The sequence below is a fragment of the Ochotona princeps genome, chromosome 15, assembly GCF_030435755.1.
Source record: "Ochotona princeps isolate mOchPri1 chromosome 15, mOchPri1.hap1, whole genome shotgun sequence".
Classification (NCBI taxonomy): domain Eukaryota; kingdom Metazoa; phylum Chordata; class Mammalia; order Lagomorpha; family Ochotonidae; genus Ochotona; species Ochotona princeps.
The window spans coordinates 38,833,940-38,849,659 of NC_080846.1; the positions used below are offsets into that span (position 1 = coordinate 38,833,940).

A 15,720-nucleotide genomic window follows, 5' to 3' on the forward strand; every position below is an offset into this window, starting at 1 on the left:
AAACCAATCCCTGTCTCCTTCTGTAACACATCAAAGTCTTCTTCTATTAAAATTCCTCTAATATTCTCATCACCAAACTGTAACCTTCGAATTGCATTGAATTTGTTTACACTTTTTATGTGTTATCATTGCTCACAGCCCAGCTTAAAAGCTAGATGAAGACAGAAAAAAACCCCTTTTTTCCCAGCCCTTCATTTACCTCGAGAAAGCGAGTTTTCTTACATTAAGACATTGCAAAACCGAGGTCAAGGGCGTGGTTTTATGACTCAATATGTGCAATTCAACTGGGGTCACATTTAAAGAATGATTTTTATTGTCAAACTTTTAAATTTTATTAAATGTTTGTAGTAATGCATTGAATGAATTCCAGACCTACATAAATTCACAGGCAGCTGTTTGTAATTTGCATATTTATCAGTGTTGAAAGAGCACAATGTACTTCCTGCATCTTATTTTCAGAATTTGCATTTTATCATCTTTGGCTATCCCGATTATACTATGGGGTACTTGAATATCTCATTCTTTGAAGTTTCATTTTCGATTGTAAATCAAATGATGTCTGGCACTTTCCTCTTTTCCCATTTTTCTCTTCTCTCAACCTCCAAGTTTACTTACTTCCATTTCTTCGTTGCTCTAATAATAAAATACACAAAATACTGATTATTTCTTTTTCATCCTCAAAGGTACTAATATTTCACATTTCCTTTACTAACAGCCACAAAATCCAAAGGCAAAACAGAAACTAAGCTTACTATTTTCTTTCATAAAATTTTAAAATGTCACTCAAGCTCAATTTACATCATTGTTGCTTATCATGTATTGCATTTGGATGAAGGGGTGGAAAGGAACAGAATTAACATTATTTGTAAGTCTGCACAACTGGGCACTTAGAATGAACATTCAGTCACACTGAGACAGCCACCTCTACTGCATCAGTTATACCTACATCAGAAAGGACATGTGGCCCCTAGGGGAGCCCAGGAGCGAGAATGACATCTCCAGGCCTCTGGAGTTCCTGCCCTTGCCTCTCACAAGCACCGACATTTTCCTCTTATTGTACTATCATCACAGCATCCAACAACACTTTCCCAAAAGGCTCCCCTTGCCCATCTACACTTCTGTGCCCATGACTGTCAAAGACTCCGCGAAACAAGCCAGAGGCAACTGTTTTCTGCCCCCCTTCCTTCCAGCAGCCCATCTATCTGTCCACTGGGAAGTGTTTCTCCCACTTTGCCCCCAAGAATGCATGCTGTCCTGCCACCTGGAAATCTCAAGAAGCAGTATTCAGTCCTGTCAGATTAGACAGGATCAGTTTTCCCCTCCACTCAGATGACCCTGGAAGGTTCTCTCCAAAGCTTTTCTCCATCAGATCAGAAAGCTGCAACACAGCCACTTACAGATGCACAGATCCTGTGCTACACATGGAAGCTACGTGTTTTCTATTCATACATCCATATTTAGATTCTGTGTTATGCCTAAACATCACATGCTTCCTGATCATGCATGGATGCACAGACTCTGTACTACACAGGAATGGTACACGTTTCCTATTTGCATGTCGATGCACAGATTCAGAGTCATGCATATAAGCTACATTTCCCTGTTCACAAAGGATGAGTAGATTCTGCACTACATATGGATAGTACATCCTTCCTGTTCACATATGGATGTACAGATGTGGTCGTCAACAGGAATGGTGCGTATTTCCTGTTCACACATGGACACACAAAGTCAGCATTATAGATGGATGGAACATGCTTCCTGTTTGGAAGGAATCTGTATAAGAATTTATTATTTGAAACATTCTAGATTATGTATTTACATATGAGCTCCCTTTTTGCAATTTTTCTGAAAAGTTCAGCCACATAGGAAGTCACTGAAACCGTTTCACTCTGTGTGGGTTTCCAAACTTAATTTGTAAAACCACGTTAGCCTGGGAGGAGGCACAATGATGTCCAGCAGGATAGCCCAGGTCAGGGCTTTGCAAACCTTTTATCCCAAGAAATTCCCACAATCTTTCCAACCTCCTAGGTTCAACAATCAGTGGGCACAAACACTTAGGATTTCTTAGACAAGAAAATTCATCTTGGATGCCATGTTAGCCTGTACTAGTCATACCAGCCAATGTTTTCCTATTGCAATACAGTAAGGCTTTAACATGTTACTTATGTCAAAATACAGTTAATATATTTACATTGTAGCACAGCAAAGACTGTGTCTTAACATATTACACAACTGCTTCAATTACTATATTTATTGTCAAGGAAAGATTCTATCAAAGGTTTTTTTTTTTAGTAACAAAGGCAAAAAAGGAAGATAACAAAAAATTAAATTGATGATAGACAACATAGTAATCTCCATGAAATTGAATCTGCAACTATCTCATGGACATTTTATTTTTAATGGTTTCTAAAATATGTTGCTTGAACTTTAAAATGTGTCATTCATTTAAAAAAGTACATAATACATTCAAATCACCAGTAAATGTTTACCTGGATAAATCTTTTCATTTTTTGAATATGTTTTTGAAAACGGGATTCTTTTTCTCCAAGCTGAACTATTATACGATGTCGACATATATTTGTCTGAAAAAAAAAGACCAGAGTTAAATATTTTATAATTTGAAAATAACTCTCCAAGGGTGTTTTAAACCTAAAAACAACTCAGAGGTGAAGTTACTCCATAAGTATTTCATTTTATCATTTAGAAGCTAGGGTATCTGACATTGTCTGTACCAGCAATGTTGGGGGACACTTAAATAACACACTGATGGAACTATAATTCCTCATGAAGGACTGTGCTATTGTAATGACATGGGGAAAATCAGTCGGGGGGGTAGGAGTTTGGGGAGGGGAATCCCAGACTCTGTAAAGAAGCCAGGGTATCAGGGATACAAGTGAATTCCTCAAATTCCTCAAATAAGCCTCTCTTCCGTGAGGTTAAGTTAGAGAGTATGATACCAAAATGTAATTAAAAACATTAATTGTCCATAATTTTGCATACAATTTCACTCATATTTGTAGTGCTATAAAATATGATATAGCTTAAGTTCTAGTTCTATCTTCCATGCATTGATGCCCCTGCAGTGATGCACGCATTGCCCTGGAAGTCAGAACATCTCTGCATTTTGGTTGGTATCCAATAAGGTTACAAGTGTGTTTTCTCAAGGATGTGAAAGATCTCAGCAATAAATATTCCAAAATATTACAGAAAGAAATAGAAGACACACAAAATGGAAAAATGCTCCATATTTGTGGACTAGAAGAGTTATTATAAAGAAATCATCCCCATGTTTCCCAAAGTAACTTACAAATTCCATGTGATTCCAATGAGAATATCAGTGACAATCTGCTCAGATTTAGAAGAAAAATGCAAATATTCACATGGAAATGCAAGAGTGCTTGAGCAGCTAACGAACCCTTAAACAACAAAAGCAGTGAGCACCACAACAGCAGACTTCAAGACATACCACAGGGCAGCTATAATCAAAACAGCTTGGTACTGGCATTAAAACAGACACGTAGACAACTCAGAAACAGAACCGAATAGAAACCTCAGAAATTAATCTACATATCAACCACAAACCAATACTTGACAAACAAGTTTAAAATAAAACCCTGAATAAAGGACAGTCTCTTGAACAAATGATGCAGGGAAAATTGGATCTGCACATCAAGACATATGAAAAAAGACTCCTACCGTATATCTTAATAAAAAATCAGCCCAACATGAATCAAGGATCTAAATAAACATCCTGACACCATCAAATTACTAGAGGAAAACCTCAGGAAAATTCTGCAAGGCATTATCATCAGCAAAGACTTTTTGGAAAAAACCCAGAAGCACAGGCAATAAAAGCCAGGAAAGACAAACTGGGGTTACATCAAACTAAAAAGATGCTGCTCTGCAAAGGAAACACTCCACAAAATGAGTTGGCAACCAACAGAATTGGAGAAATTAATTGCAAACTATTCAACTGATAAAGAATTAATATTCAGAATTTATAAGGAGTGCAAGCAACTCAGCTAAAAAATCAAGCTAAGAAATGGACAAAGGGTGCAAACAGGCATTTTTTTTTAAGATTTCTTTATTTTTATTGCAAAGTCAGATATACAGAGAGGAGAGACAGAGAAGAAGATCTTCCGTCTGATGATTCACTCCCCAAGTGAGCTGCAACGGATGGTACTGCACCGATCTGAAGCCAGAAACCTGGAACCTCTTCCAGGTCTCCCACACGGGTGCAGGGTCCCAAAGCCTTGGTGCAGGGTCCCAAAGCCTTGGGCCGTCCTCAACTGCTTTCCCAGGCCACAAGAAGGGAGCTGGATGGGAAGTGGAGCTTCTGGGATTAGAACTGGCGCCCATATGGGAACCCAGCGCGTTCAAGGAGAGGACTTTAGCTGCTAGGCTACACCGCCGGGCCCGCAAACAGGCATTTTTCAAAGGGACGAGGGATGGGAGCATGATTGGGAAGGGACATAGGGTACGAAGTCTTACGCTGTTAAATTGGTATATATACGAAATATTTGGAATTTGTTTAACTTACATAAAAAATTTTAAAAATTAAGCACGCATAAATACTTAAAATACTGCACTTTCAAGAATTACTAAGCAGCTATGAATTTCAAAGATTGATACATAACAATTCCAAGAGTTTGATATTTTTTTGTGTGCTGACACAGGCACTAACAGTGCAGAAGAGTGTCATGTGTAACTGACAATATGTTTACCCACTCTATATACTGGCAACAAATCATTCTACTACTTACTGTATTTTTAAAGCCATATATTTAAGCTAATTTCTATTCAAATGAAGAATCTAAGACATAGGGTCTTATGTTTCCAAAGGTTTACAGCCTTCAGGACTGCAAACAGAAAATTAGAAACATGAAATTTACAGAAACAAGCAGCATTTTGTTAAGTTGAGGGGAGCTTAAACTCAACTTCAAAAGAATAAAATTTATCTGAGGTGCAAAGAAAAAGAAAAAAAAGAGTTGGCTCTTTTCTCCCCTGTGGCCTTGTACTTCCAGACATATAGTATGACTCTGACTATTATATGATGAAATGATTTAGAAGCAATCTGTGCATGGTGGGAGAGATGAGAGGCTGTCAAAAATATTACAGCCAACCCCCAAACTAACCCTTTTCAGAAAGTAATCATGAAGAGCCTAAAGAAAAACTAAGGTGCCAGTCTGACAGTGATAATTGAAGAAAGCAGTCAGTGGAACAAGAAAATGTCAACCATTTAAAAACAATCCTCCGGAGTCAAAGAAAGCTAGCCAGGGGCATCAAAGAGCAGTGCTCTGACCCAAAACTCCAGGGAGGAACACTAGCTAATCATCTGCACCCCGCATCAGCTTTCCTCCAAATCTTTTGAATCACATACACTCCTGCCCAGGGGAAGAAATTCTCTCAATAGGTATTACGGTGATGATGGCCTAGGAACACAAGAGGGGACTGGGTAACACCAACCATTTACCAAGTCATCAAGCAATTCCTTAAGAAGGCAAACTAGAGGCCAGAGTAAGCCACAGTGGTTAAGACCCTCACCTGGATAGAGGTTGAGTTTGGGTTCCTTGTTAACATCAGCTTTGTTACAGGACCCGTTGGTGGGCTTGCTGCGGGGCGGGGCGTTCAGTGAGGCAGCCCTGACGGCATCTCTTTGCATGTGGATATAGGATGCATTCTCGGCATTTCGGTTCTTATTATTGCGGTGGTAACTCATTTTATTTTTGGGATTTGGTGCCTGTACTGCTGTTGAAGAAAGGGAAGAGAAGGTGCATTAAGGTTACAATAAGCTGGTTTCATATTCATAAGTACAAACATTAGTGTAACATGAGGACTGGATGGGACAATGAAAGACAATACAAACTGATCATTGAAAATGACATTTATATTGCGTGACTGTGATTTGGTTTCAGGTGGAAAATAAGTAGTATTTAATCAGTTTTCAGATTAGAATATGGAATATCAAACATAGGGGCACTTTACCTCGTCGCATTCCAGGACCAGAAAAGTTCTTTGGTTCATCATAAATCCATTTTCTCTTTTTCACACCCTTCAAATGAGACTTCCTCACTGGTGGGGCATCATTCACTTAGGGAAAATATAAATTTTTACATTTTTTAAGAGATGCTTTCATCTGAAAATTACTGTGGGAGGTACTCACATATGTGTGCATTCACATGTCAAACAGGATTAAAAAAAAATGCACCTTTCTAATACTTCACTATTTAGAACAAAGGGTGATTTATTTTTAAATGTCAAAAAAATCTATCTTGGAAATAGATTGATGAAATTTTTAATAAATCTCTTTCCTCCTACAAAAATGCTTTTCTCCAAAGAAATATGTAGACTCTGGTAAAAGAATACATAATCTCATTCCAAATATAATTATGTAATCATCATTGTTATTAAGTACAATTATTATTTTCAATATAAATCTTTTTGTATTTTTTTTAGCTAAAATCACTATATCTTACTCAATTAGGTTACCATAAAATACTTGGAGAGAATCTTCCTTTTAAGGTCTTTAGAATTTGCATATATAGATAATTTAGTCAGAAGAGCTAAACAATCAGAATTTGTAAGTGCTAAGACCATTATTTTTTCACTTTAATTTGCATATTACTGCTGCAAAACATTTATATTCATTCTCAATTTCCCAGGAATTTCTAAGGTATATTTCTCCAGAAAAACTTAAAATAATTTCACAGAAATTGCTACTTATAAAGTAACATTCAGCAAGTTGTTATTCACAGTTGATGGTACACAGAGAGAATGAGCTTCCGGTGCTCCGGTGCAGCTGAGACGAGCTTTGGGCAGTGAGGTCAAGCTGCCTCTGTCTGAGGCTTCACATTCACTTTCAGCTTAAGTCCTCAGTGAAGCTCGGAAGAACCATCGCCTCCTTTAACATCATGCCTCAGCTTCACACTAAATGCCCAGTCATGACTGGCATATATAACATCTCAGATATAATAATCATATGTATGCATGTGTGTATAACATATGTACGTCTCACCAAATAGCTTTCTTTGGGAAAGCCATCATGGCTCTCCCAGCTGGGATCCAAGATTATCAGAGGGTTTCAATAAATTAAATAAGTAACAAGTAAAAAACAGAAGGATGGAAGGAAGGAATCAGAAAAATTCAGAAGTTTTAATGTGTCAAGAGAAATAGCTGCACATACTGAAAACAAAAGGCTGCCAACATATTGCACTGTAGGTGAAATCAAAAGTCTGAAAAGGCGATACACTAATAATATTTTAACACCTCAGTTAAACTAGTGGGAAGACTACTTACTAGAACTTGAATCACAATGAATGATCAGGGGAGAATTTGTCTTTAATTCTTACAACTGAATAATTTTCAGATTATTTTTAAAATTCCATTTTATATGAACAAAACAAATGCATCCAAAAAAATATATTTAATGCCACAAAGTGATAAATCAAATGACTCACTTAAAGAGCGGTCGTCTCTACACTTCATACCAATGTTTTCAGTAGCATTTAACACATGCGGTGCAGGTGCTATTCGTGTAGTTAGGGAACGCTTTGGGTGGAAATTGTCCTTGATATCTGTTAAAGCAAAATGAGAAAATATCTGTGTCAGCAAAGGAAACATTTCAGTTGGCATTTCTCTTTTTAAGCATTAAATGATACACACACCTCTTTAAAATACAAATGTATATGGATTTTTTTAAGAAGGAATCATTACAATGTCCTAGTTACACATTTACTCACAAAACCAGAAAGCCAGAAGTATAGCCTAATATTAATGTAAATAAGATAATTGTGTCAAAACAAAAGAAGCAAAAAGTGATCATTTAACATGATGAGGATCATTTAAATGAGGGTTCTGAAAATGTTTTAAATGGAACTTATTCCATGCTCTGCAGCAGAAATATCCAATAGTCCTCCCATGCAAATATAAAACTGTGCTGTCCTTCACAGGAGCCACTAGACATATGTGGCTATGGAACACTTGGAAAATGGTACGTGAACTAAAAGACTTTAAACATTTTTATTGACCTTGAATTGAATTTAAACAGCTTCCCATCGCTGCTGGCTACCACATTAGAAAAGATCCAAGAATTGCTTAAAGGAGTTGAGCACAACGTTTCCACTTCCGAGGACAGAGATTCACATAGAAGTTTCCGTTACAATGTTTCAATTTACTGACATGCTTGAGATTACTGAATGATGCAGAACACATTTCATGAAACGGTTACATTTTTTTTTCAAGGCCCAAATCTCTTTATTATTAATAATCTTGTTAACTGTAGCATAATAAAACTTGTGTGTTCCATTTCAGTATTCAACATGCATATTCCAGGCATCCTGCATTTTTGTTTTTTGTAGATGCCTCACGGCCTTCAGATTTTCTTTTTTTTTTAAGATTAATTTATTTTTATTACAGAGTCAGATATACAGAGAGGAGGAGAGACAGAGAGGAAAATCCTCTGTCCGATGTTTCACTCCGCAAGTGAGTGCAACAGCCGGTGCTGCGCCGATCCGAAGCCGGGAACCAGGAACATCTTCCAGGTCTCCCGCGTGGGTGCAGGGTCCCAAGGCTCTGGGCCATCCTCGACTGCTTTCCCAGGCCACAAACAGGGAGCTGGATGGGAAGTGGAGCTGCCGGGATTAGAACCGGCGCTCACATGGGATGAAACGGGTTACATTTTAATAGAAAGAACATAAAGTCCTCTAATGACACAACAGTGTGTGAATGAGAGGTGCCCTAGCAGAGGGTGCAATCCTGCGCAGAGCAGGGCTGAAGGAAGAAGCTATTGAGAACACATTTGGTCATATTTTTTCATCATTATAAAGTGGAGGATTCAACAAAAGACTAATGCTCTTCATAGCATACCTAAACAAAATTTTCTAACATGAGTCTCTCTTATTGATAGAAACACAAAAAGTCTCGGGAGGACTAGATAGGACAGACAGTAACTTAAAACCAGGAAGGTTCCTAGCAAGTATGTAGGCTAAAACTTTAGACACAGAAAGCAAAGATTAAAAAGATGAAGCCCTGGGCCCGGTGCCATGGCCCAGCAGCTAAAGTCCTCACCTTGAATGCGCCCTGGGATCCTATATGGGCGCCGGTTCTAATCCCGGCAGCTCCACTTCCCATCCAGCTCCCTGCTTGTGGCCTGGGAAAGCAGTCAAGGACGGCCCAAGGCTTTGGGACCCTGCACCCATGTGGGAGACCCAGAAGAGGTTGCAGGTTCTTGGCTTTGGATCGGCACAGCTCTGGCCCGTTGCGGCTCACTTGGGGAGTGAATCATCAGACGGAAGATCTTCCTCTGTCTCTCCTCCTCTTTGTACATCTGACTTTGCAATAAAATAAATAAATCTTAAAAAAAAAAAAGATGAAGCCCTATGGTCCAACAACTGGAGATGAGTGCCAGGCCTGGAACCCCAGGACGCTTCACTTGTACTCAGTGTGTATTTTCACTTACTTCCTTGCTTTTACATTGGATTTTACAAGAAAGCTTTGTGTTTAACATATCGATAGAAAGTACAAACGGGTCTAACTTACAGAATGATTCATTACCTTTAGTATTTGAACATTTTGACAGGGTGGTTTCAGATAAAGCTTCACTTTCATCTACTCCAATATATATGATCCTCTGTGGAATGTAACAGTCACCTCCTGTGGAAAGCTTACCATCAGTGGCAATGCAGAAGGTCCTACAAAATTACCTTTTAGGATAGGAATATGTTCTACAAATCCCCGTTTACCACTTCTGTTTAAACATCCATCACAGATACTACACCTGTTTATTTACATAAATCATAAATGCTTATATTAATGCAGGCATAATAACATATGAATACCAAACATGTTAACTTTCACATAGGTATTTAAAAGAAAATTCACATATTCAACAATACTGATTCTACTTTAACTTAAAACAATCTTTAGCTGGCATACTTTATAGACAAAGTAAATGAACATTTTCTTCCTATTATATAATCAGATATATGAAAATAGGTTTTGTGGTCTTTTCAGGTCTTGAATTTCCCAGGATAAGTTTCCATAATTACTTTAAATATCACCTAAGTACAAAATGCCCAAATTTTCACCACACTAGTTACCCAGTTCTAACATAATTTTGTTTTCAAAAAATGACACTCCACTACTGAAAATCTATTAAGACCTTAGGAGAACTAATATAATAATAGTTGATGTTCATGAAACATTTTTCTGTGGGCTGGACACACACTGAGAAAATGACAATGATTTGTTATGTGCCTGTACTACTCCTAGTTTTCAAGGTCCTTAGTTATTTCACAATGAAACACATTTGTCCAACAACAAGCACTAGTTTTAATCTTACAGACATCAGGGTGTCAGATTTTTCCTAACCTGAAGAAAACCCACCTTTCATGCTCTGAACCTAAATAGAATTTAGATAGAAGACATTATCACTGTTTTGTGCTTACCTCGTTATATTTGGCTGATGGCCCTGCAATATTGACTTCCACTCATTGGGAACTGACAAACCTAACTAAGCCCGGCATCCCAAATGGTGGAAAAATTTTAACATGTTCTTGATAGGGTAGTTTACCCAGCTTAATCCTCTAACAATATTCAAACACATATTAATGAAGGTGAATGGTGATTTTTTTTTGCACTAAGTCCCCCCAAATTAGAGAATCTAGGATTAATATCACAACATTAATGACAGTGTTTTTATGTGAAAATATAAGTTTATCATTGATTGAAAATGATCTTTTATTCATTAATAAGGTAATTTAACATTTCACCAAAATGGTATGATTTGAACTGGTCAGGTTACGTAGAACTCAGTTTTGTTCTCCGTTATATTGTGTAAACTGTGTAAGCTCCATTGGGAAATACTGTCAAAATTTGTTACAGCTAAAGCTAACTGTTTAATGGAAGGAAAACAATGACAGACAGTCTGGAACTGCTGCAGACACAATAAAGGAGAGAAGACAATCTAATTACTTCAGGACTAGACACTGCAAAATCATGAACGAGCCACACTCCCAGGGATACATCCCGGCACCTTAACTTTCTTCTCTCCCTTCACACACATTGTTCACATCAACACACTATTTTTCTTCCTCAAAACTGTCCCCATAATAGGCTTAGGAGTGGGTGTTTTGTGTTTCAGACAGAGGCTGATACACATGTGTCCTACACATGAATGCCTGGATTTTATGATGGGCTCAGGCTCCTAACCCAGCTCCATGCTAATGGAGACCACGGGAGACAACGATAATGGCGCCAAGTTCCTGCCAAGCTGCTTGGGAGATGTGAATTGCATTTTCATCTCCTGTTCTCAGCCCTGATCCATGCTGGCTGTTGCCAGTTTTTAGGGGTGAACCAGCAGACCATAGTTCTGTCTTTGCTTCTCAAATAAGGCTTAGAATACTCTATCAGATGATAGGTTTTCTGAAATGTTTATGCTCAAAATCAGATCAGGATATTTTAAGAGAGAATACGCAATTAGAATGTGTGCTTGACACAAACAAAATAGATATTTGACTATAGCAGCCCAGCAGTAAGGTAGATCTATTACATACTTTTCTCTGTTTATAGCTGACAGTATACCACAGATATGATTAACAGATAAATTCATTATTTCCAGATATGCTTGACAAACACACACACACACACACACAGAGTCCCTCATTAAAACATGAAAAACAGAGCATCTTGTGCATCAAGTAAAATTCTCACAAGAAGTTTGGTAGGGATACTAGCTCCTAAAAGAATTTGATTTTGCAATGCACTACCATCCCCTTGTGTAATACATAAAATAAAAAATGAGACAATGTAATCAGTCATGAATGAGGAAATTCCAGCACATTTTTATTCATAATTGACCAATAATATATCAACTCACCTCCATTTTCAAAAGCAGCAATGTCAATCCTGGGTTTCCTATCCAATGATATTTTTATCTCGCCTTGCCTCTCAAATACGCTAAATTTTGTTGGAACTGTAAGACCATCCCCTTGAAATAAAGAAGAAAAAATAAGTCCAGGAGGTAAGTTTATGATACAATTCAAAATGAAAACAGACATTTTCAAGTATATAAAGGGCAGGCCTTTGGCCTAGCAATGACCACGGTGATTAGGAGGCCTGTGTTCCATGCGAAGGTTTAGACACGATGCCTGCCTCTACTCCTCATACCAACTTCCTGCCTCCTGCCCTTGGGGACGCTGCTAGGCAGCAGAGAATGTCCCTGGGACTGGGCTCCTGCCAAGACTGTGCTGACATCTGGGGTGGGTTTAAGCGGATAGGAGCTCTATCTTGGTCTCTCTTTCTCTGTGTTTCAAGTAAATCCTTCGAAAAAAAATTTTAGTTTCAAGTTTCACACACGCTCATAAAAAAGCTTTAGAAAGCAAATGCCAGTCTTGTTTGCACATTAATCTTGTAACCAATATACAAATAAGTGAATTTTAAGCAAATTTTAAAATTAAAAATAAAGGAGTAAGTCTTATATTTTTCATCAAAGGACAATTTAGTCAATTAAATCAATCTAATGTCTTTGTAAAACAATGTTTATTTGATGTGTCTTGAACATTACATCTATTTTTCTTTTATCTACTCACCATGAATAATCAAGAAAAACTATTAGAGTCATTACTGACTAAAAGTGTCACTTATAATGTGATAATTAAATTTTTCTTTCATAGCTCTCCTTGTAGATCTCTGGGTAATTCTAAGATCAACTGTTAAAAGTAGAATCAAAGAGATATGCTAAACCAACGAAAGCAATGTGTAATTCTGGAATGGATCTCAAATTAGTGGAAGAAAATACTTCTGAAAAGGACTGTGATGTTGTCATTGATGAAACACGGAGTAGAAGCTATAAACAGTACCATTCTGTCAATGGCAATACACAAACTGTAACATTTATACTTCAGCACAGAAGAGCAAAAGGAAACTATGTTTGTAACCTATCCTCAAACAGTTCAGAAAATAATAATGTGCATTTTTACAGACAGAATGAATGAAAACTCAAATGCAGTAAAATTCTATAATTTGAGGGAAAGCTGGGTAATGGGAATTTAGGAATTAATTGTATGTAAAGATACACACAATTGTCTTCCATTTTTAATATATGTTATTTATTTTGCTTCTGTTTGAGTGTGAATTTTTTTCTTTTTGTTTTGCTTTTTTTCTTGTGTGAAAAACCCAAGATTGCAATTTGTTTTCCCTAAAGCGTCCCAGGCAGGCTAGCCTGACTGTTGTATCATTTGAAATGTGTTGCTGCCACCTACAGGCATATGTTGGAACAGTTTACTACACAGACATTTGCAAAAACATGTTTAGATGCTCTTCTGTATGTTACCCTGTACTCCTCTGGATCCTGAGACTTTTCTTTCTCCTCCCCACTGCTCCCCAACCAGCTGCCCACTTCCCTTCCTCTCTCCATGTGCCCCTGCAAGAGATGTAGCATTCTGATCCTGGAGAGCCTTAGTTTCTGGTTCAATACCCCAAATAAAAACTCTTGTTTCCCAGGACAAGCTAACAAAGGGCAAAACCGATTCACTAAAGCGTAATTCCCACGGGAGACACTCCTTCAAGAAGCAAATCTATCTCTTTTCTGTGATTTCAATTCTGTGATCGTCTTCTGCCTCTCTTGATGGGCTCTCTTTTCTAACCAAAAAGAAAAATCCAGACCCTTTCACAGGGGGATTAATCACACAGAAAAAAAAATGCAGAAAGACAGTTATTTTCAGGATTCCTATTTCAGCTGGGTGGCATCACCACGTGTTTACGAAGCCTACTCATCTTCCGGCTCTTCTAGGACAGTAAAATGGCATTAAAAGCAGCAATATTCCACACACAAAAGTGGGTCATCCTCTATTCAGATGTATTATTTATCACTTAATCCTATTCTAGTGTACATCATAGTAAAGAATTCACAGTTCATCACATCAAATATCTTATACATCAGTAAGAATTCCTGCCTTTTCATTTCTTACCTTCTTGTAATTCGCTGCCATTCTCCAAAGGCTTCTCTAACTCCTTTTCCAGTATAGGAGTAATGCTTTTTGATGATGAAACTTCTTGAAGAGTATGACATCTATAGTATTCACCTAATCTCCCAGGAGGAAAAGAACGGTTAGTAGATTTGTCACACCAAGTACTCGAAAATCCATCAGATGTTTGATGTCTTACCAGATTTATTACACATGTCCTTTATTGCTCTTTTTTCTTCAATTTCTTCAGCAGTCTTTGTCCATAAACAAGAAGCATCTATAGGACACATTTGGTTTAAATTAAATTTTACCAAATCAAAATAATCTGAAAACAAAAATCTCACAGATTAATCTTTCTCAATTTTTAAAATCAGGAATTTTGCATACTAGCAAATGGTTCCCATTGCTGCTACTTTTTAATATTGGAATTTGTCAAGAGAAAATAAATGTCAAATTATATATTAGGTTATCTTGAAATGCAAAACTGGAAGCACAGACTCCCATGTCAGGGTGGTTTTTAGAGGAGGATGTAGGCATGAGAAACTTGGAGCTACAGAGACAAAAACAACTAAATGGTTCTGTGTATTCCTAACTATAGGAATGATGGTAGCCTGCAGTCCACACAAAGATGCATTCCAGGGAAAATGCATAGTGAATATTTTTTCTGCATTATCTATTTTGTAGATACTGACTGGCTGGCACCACTGTGCTGTAATACATGGGAGGTGAAGTGTGGACTAATACACAAGACAGCTTCCTGCTCCGTTCATCTTCTCATGGGAATTCCCCAGGTAACACATTTGACAGTGCTTTACAAATCACCACTGCACCTGAGATCTCCATAACATCAAAGACTGTGAAGCCAACAGATGATTACTAGATATGGATACAAATAAGACTGACATTTTCACATTGATGTGAGAAACACTCAAACAGTTGTTACATATAAGTAAGGTAGGTCATTGCTATCTGTACAAGCACTAGTGCATGTTTAACAAAAGATGTCTCCCAGCCATCAAATGACAAAAACTTTCCATTCCAAATGGTAAACGTGTGCAAAGAATAAATTAAAATATGATGAATTAAACTTATTTAATAAGGTTACAGTTATTTTCTTACCAAAAACTGGTTTATATATCTCTTCATAAGTCCCTAACAGTTACAATGATGAGAAAATACTATCGGGTATTTGGACACTGCAACTCTGAGAAATGCTTCACTAACCGTTTTGATCCTCTCCTTCATCCTCTTCTTCCTCAAAGTTAGTTTTTAAAACTAAAGGCTGGTGAATTGGTCGAGATATATTCTCCTGAGGCTTCAGAGGTTCTTGACTCTGGGTTGGGGTTGGAATTCCTTCCTGACTTTCTTTCTGTAGTGTGATATCTACAGAGAAAATGCAACATTTCATTTATTCAGAGATGCGTATTACAATGAAAATGTTCAATAACCAACTATTGAATATACTAATTATATATTTTGCTTAAAGGGATCTCTTGGGAAAAACAAAACAACATTTTGCCTTCAAAGCATGGAAAAGATGCTAGTTCACAGACTCTGAAGAATAATCCTGACTTTGGATACCACAACTTTTGGTATACAAGAGGTCTCTGATTTAACAATCATTTGACTTTATGATAATGCATAAGCAAAATGCATTCAGTGAAAACCATAAGTGGAATGTTAATCTTTTCCCATGATAGTGACCTCTTTGCTTGTAATGCTGGGTGGCAGCAATGAGGCAGCCACATCATTA

At 37.4% G+C, this 15,720-nt stretch overlaps 1 protein-coding gene across 6 annotated transcripts in view; it reads right to left on the bottom strand.

Moving 5' to 3' along the window:
* Positions 1–393: 393 nt before the first annotated feature.
* The window catches only part of C15H12orf50 (chromosome 15 C12orf50 homolog), a 28,842-nt gene continuing 13,515 nt past the window's right edge, over positions 394–15,720 (bottom strand). For 5 of the 6 annotated variants that reach the window (XM_012926353.2, XM_012926355.2, XM_004583075.4 and 2 more), the window contains exons 4-13: positions 15,192–15,350; positions 14,167–14,244; positions 13,971–14,084; positions 11,879–11,989; positions 9,556–9,654; positions 7,461–7,577; positions 5,989–6,093; positions 5,548–5,751; positions 2,493–2,585; positions 394–633 (exon numbers count right to left, since the gene is read on the bottom strand). In XM_012926353.2, coding sequence (XP_012781807.2) covers positions 608–633; positions 2,493–2,585; positions 5,548–5,751; positions 5,989–6,093; positions 7,461–7,577; positions 9,556–9,654; positions 11,879–11,989; positions 13,971–14,084; positions 14,167–14,244; positions 15,192–15,350 — 1,106 coding nt within the window. In that variant the 3' untranslated portion in view covers positions 394–607. The remainder of the gene's footprint in view (positions 634–2,492; positions 2,586–5,547; positions 5,752–5,988; positions 6,094–7,460; positions 7,578–9,555; positions 9,655–11,878; positions 11,990–13,970; positions 14,085–14,166; positions 14,245–15,191; positions 15,351–15,720) is intronic. The other variant, XM_058673777.1, reaches the window with a different exon arrangement.